The 4914-nt window shown below is 41.9% G+C and overlaps 1 protein-coding gene across 1 annotated transcript; it reads right to left on the minus strand.

Moving 5' to 3' along the window:
* Window positions 1-294: 294 nt before the first annotated feature.
* LOC114545899 (fatty acid-binding protein, intestinal) lies at window positions 295-1600 on the minus strand. Its single transcript, XM_028564477.1, has 4 exons — window positions 1507-1600; window positions 953-1125; window positions 483-590; window positions 295-364 (listed from the first exon to the last, which is right to left on the minus strand). Exons 1-4 carry the CDS (start codon window positions 1571-1573, stop codon window positions 314-316), a joined length of 399 nt encoding a protein of 132 aa, XP_028420278.1. The 5' UTR covers window positions 1574-1600; the 3' UTR covers window positions 295-313.
* Between the last annotated feature and the right edge of the window lie 3314 nt (window positions 1601-4914).

The following is a 4914-nucleotide window of genomic DNA, read 5'->3' on the forward strand; positions in this document are numbered from 1 at the left end:
TCTCAAACTGAAATTTTCAGTGAATTATCGTATTTTGTTGCACCTGCCTTTAATTAAAATTTAGGTATATTTTGAACCCATTTTACCAGTTTATTTGACTGTTAAACACCTTTTAAGGTTTCAGCACATTTTACATTTACAGTGCAATGCTGTGGTCAACTATACTTTTAAAAATCTTTTTGTAAAAGTGCTTTTTGGAGGTATATGATGTAGAATATACTTGACTTTGTCATGTCTTATTGTTAGAAAAATAAAAACAGATCTACATTGTGTGATCTATATAAAAAATAAAATGTGAACTTCAGACTCCAGGTTACTGCTTCTTGAAAAACCTCTTAGCATCCACTCCCTCATAGTTGTAACTCTGCCCGTGGGGGGTGAAAAAAAGAGAGAGGTGATTTAGTCTATGCATAGACAATTATGGAAAGAAAACAAATGAACATATTGCATATTATTGATGAAATACATGTGGGCCCCCTGACCTGTATGAGCTCTCCTCCCACCAGAGCTCTGGTGGTGGTCAGGACCTTGCTGTTGTCTTTCCTGGTGAATTTGCCTTTCAGCATGTCACCCTCCATCTCCCACGTACCCTGGTTGAAAATATGCACTTGGTGATAGATGCTCTCCTTATGTTGTGTTAAATTTATGTATATATTGAGTTTGTATGTTTTTTTTTTCATATTCAGTTAACCCTCATTCCAGCAACTATATTGCTGAATATCCTATCAGCTGCTATCACTACATATCCACTGTAGAGTAATTATTAACTGGAACCTTTCCATTGGCTTTAGTTGGCTTGTTTTGCACTTTCCCCTTTGGCGAATAATCTACTGTATCAATCTTTAAAAAAGAACTCATATTTGCCTAAAGCAAACCATTCCATGTTGCAGTGAAATGATGAATCAGCACCTGGACCAGCTGCTGTTGGTTTAATAATGTCTGAAGCACTCACTGAGACTTCAGTGCCATCGGCCAGGCTGTAGTCGAACAGGACGCCCAGGGTGAAGTCGATCTCTTTGGTGCAGAAGGTGCTGGACTCTTTGATGTGAAACTTGTCCCCGGTCTGCTCGATGGTGAGCTTCAGGTTGTCGTGCTCTGCCAGCTTTCGCTTCAAGACATTAACACCTTAAACAGAAAAGAATTGAGACATGTATTATGTACTGAATGCAAATTCGTAAATAGGCAATTTATCTGCACTCAGACTCTGCTTGTAGTTGAAGCTTTCACTAGTCTGCTTTCCAAGTGTGTCCAAGTCCAAAGAAAAAGCTTAATTTAGCTACTGCTATTATTGTGGGTAGCACCTTCTGCTTATCAACACCTCACTGCATTGTCTAATAACCCACACAGCAATGTCAAACTATATGGAAACAAATAATACAGTTACATGCATTGCTCTCATAAACTAGATCAGAAGGCCAGCCACAGCAGAAAAACAGAGCTGAAGTACAACATGACTTCAGTGACCTGATCAGTGTTATCTATACACACAGGCTCTCACACACTCACCCATTTGCTCCATGAACTTGACATAGTTATCGCTGCGGTCAACCTTCCAGGTTCCGTTGAACGTCATGGCTGCAGGCTCGCTGTGGGTTGAAGGCAGCTGGTGATGAAGCACTAGCAGACCGTGGGATTGTGAATGCCCATTGGCCTCCATTTATATACCCCCCTCCCTTCTCCCTATCACCCCCACCCTCCCTGAGCTGGCATGGAATATGCTCTTCTTTATCTCACTGATTATCTGTCTGCTGATGTGGCCATTTAAAGACTGTGTCAAATGTAGGGCGAGTCCTGCACGACTTCGAGGATACACTAATAAATAACTGGAGGGCAACTTCTCTCACTGAGTCTGGCACAGTTAAACACTGTCATACTGTTCTGCAGGAGAGAAAAAAAAAAGAGTGGGCCATTTGTATGGCTGCCAATGGCAGCCAGTCAACTGAACCCCTTTCTGTTCCTCAATCTTTTCTCTGTCGCCCTGTTTGTGCCTGGCATGAAAATGAGCCGTAAAGGACTTTCTATTTGACGCTGACAACTTGAGCTGGCATGCTTACAAAGAATAGTGGCTCAGCAGAAAGAAATAGTAAGACTGGAAACTTTACATTTGTCTAGAATAGAAAATTGGACTATAACAGCGTGTTTGCAAATTTGTAACACCTTAAACATTTTAAACATTTTGATTGGGTCTGTGTGGGTATGCAAATCAACTAGCAGACTCTTGAAATGTGCTTATGTTTGATCCATATATCTGGGAACCTCAAGCCTGCATTCATTTTTGTTAGTTACCTTATTGTTGCATGGATATATAGTTTAATCACAAATGTTTTTTTTTATTTTGACAAAACCATCCCATCCTAAGGTCTGCTTTTTCTGGAGCTTTCAACCATACTATCATATGGTCTGGTATCAGTGGAAAGAGTTTGCTCAGTAGTCATGGAGATGGATCTGTTGACATGCAATCTCAGAAGCTATTCTAATTTCAACTTCAACACTTCAACACTTCTTGAAGCAATAGTTTGACATTTTGGGAAATACACACATATACAAATGAGCAGATTGATACAATTCTCATGTGTGTACAGAAATATGAAGCTGGAGCCAGCAGTTGGTTAGCTTAGCTTAGCATGAATACTGGAAACAGTGAGAAACAGCTAGTCCCATGGCACGAGAGCGAAGAGTCTGGGAGTATTTCCCAATATTCCTTTAAGCATGAAAGCTCATTCTTGGCCTGAGCATGCTCAGTCTTCTGATGAAGACCATGTGGTTAAAAGTCTGGGAAAAGCTAGTAAGTAGACCTTGAGTTAGGGAAGTTTTTTCAAATGACTACTTCCAAGATCAAGACTAGATTTTCATTTTGTACAGAAATATGGAAACAAATGGATGCCTGGAAAGGTAGACAATAGACCTTTTTCATGGCAGACATGTTGACATGTCATAGTAGGAAAAAAAACATTAATGATGGCTGCATTTCACTTAGGAGAGGTCCTGGTATTGTGCATGCTGACTCACTGAAATAGCTTACTGGGACACTTGAGGGAATTGAGCCATTGTTAAGGTCATCAGTTTCAGCTGTGCTTTTCCTATGACAAGTCAAATTCATAGGTGTGTTTTGGACCTAACACGCAATAAACCAATCAGAGTGTCATCTCCCATTCCCTTTAAAAGCCAGGCGCGTTTGTACCTTGGCACATTGCTATTATGATGGCGGATTTGCACTGTCATGTTTTTATTTGTAATCTTTTGCATGTTTGTGTGCTGCTGCGCTTCCCTGTGTGTGTGTGTGTGTAACAAACATAGTGTGTGTGTGCTGTGCATAAGCTAAGGCGCATTTTATAAAATTGCTGTTAAAATAACAATGAAATGCTGCGCTATTGACTTTAGACCAGGTTTTTGTTGGTCAATGGTGCGATCACTTTCCGCTGCCTCAAGATAGCAATACGCCAAGAATGCACCTGAACACACCTCCCTGTAAGACCAGCACGCCCATGGGCGCAAAGATGGGCGCAGGTGCATTTGCTATTTGGGAAATTAACAACTGCGTCTAGCAGAGACACTTGCGTCAGGCTTTGCGCTGCGCCGGGTGCAAGATAGGGACCTGTATGTGTGTTTGAGTGCTACAGTACAGGACATTGCCTGACTGTCATGTCTTGTGTATCTCTCAGCGGGTCAAACTGAGGGACAGACGTCTCCAGGACAGATGGTGGACAAGCCCATTCACCCTGTCCACATTCCCCACAGGGAGAAAGATTTCCAAGGGATGCTGGAGTACAAGGAGGATGAGCTCAAACTGGTCAAGAACCTCATCCTTGGTAAGAGCTAATTATGAAGAGTAAGTAAAAAAAATCTATTAACTTTAAAGAGATTATTTAAGGTCCTTCTATGGCTGCATTTTGACAAACTAACTTGGAAATGTTCTACTTTTTAAGATAACTTTACAATGTCTCAATCCCATTGGAGATGGTTGTGGACTTCAGGAAGAACCCAGCCTCACCTGCCCCCATCACCCTCTGTGGCTCCACAATTGACACTGTGGAGTCTTTCCGCTTCCTGGGAACTATCATCTCCTAAAACGTCAAGTGAGAGCTGAACATCAGCTCCATTGTCAAGAAAGCAGAACAGAGGATGTACTTCCTGCGGCAGCTGAAGAAATTCAACCTGCCAAAGACAATGATGGTGCACTTCTACACAGCACATCTACACATCATTGAGTCCATCCTCACATCCTCCATCACCATCTGGTATGCTGCTGCCACTGCCAAGGACAAGGGCAGACTGCAGCGTGTCATTCGGTCTGCAGAGAAGGTGATTGGCTTCAATCTGCCGCCGCTCCAGGACCTATACGCCACCAGGACTCTTATGCGTGCTGGAAAGATTGTAGCTGACCCCTCCCACCCCGGCCACAAACTCTTTGAGCCACTCCCCTTTGGCAGGAGGCTGAGGTCCATCAGGACCAAAACCACACGCCACATAAACCGTTTTTTCCCCTCCGCCACTAGCCTTACCAACAAGGCCCGGAACCCACCCTGACTCTCTCCACACCCCACCTCTGGCTCTACATGCCACTGTACCTACTCTGCTGTAGCATTCCTTTTTACTACTGTTTAACTTATTTTATTGTTTATTTACATTTATTTTATCGTTATTAATACATACTGTGTGTATATGTTTATACTTATATTGTTAATATTCGTTTATATTTGAGAATGTGTGACATGCACCAACAACACCATGACAAATTCCTTGTATGTGCAAAAAACGTACTTGGCTGATTCTGATTTCTCAATGAAAAGTACAAGGTTGTTTTAAAAATAAATCATAACACAGTTTCTACAGTCTGAAGTCTAAAATCCATCAGTACAAAATGACTCTTTGTAAGACTGCAGAAACTTCTCTTCTAATGTCCATCACTGAACT

This window comes from Perca flavescens, chromosome 19 (assembly GCF_004354835.1).
Source record: "Perca flavescens isolate YP-PL-M2 chromosome 19, PFLA_1.0, whole genome shotgun sequence".
NCBI classification, from domain to species: Eukaryota; Metazoa; Chordata; class Actinopteri; order Perciformes; family Percidae; genus Perca; species Perca flavescens.

What these genes read in the sequence shown, in the direction of transcription:
- LOC114545899 (XM_028564477.1), bottom strand. Translation starts at nt 1,573, where the DNA reads ATGACGTTCAACGGAACCTGGAAGGTTGACCGCAGCGATAACTATGTC. An exon ending in CAAGTTCATGGAGCAAATGG is followed by an intron (nt 1,126 to 1,506) that starts GTGAGTGTGTGA and finishes TTTCTGTTTAAG; the next exon opens with GTGTTAATGTCTTGAAGCGA. An exon ending in CCGATGGCACTGAAGTCTCA is followed by an intron (nt 591 to 952) that starts GTGAGTGCTTCA and finishes ATTTTCAACCAG; the next exon opens with GGTACGTGGGAGATGGAGGG.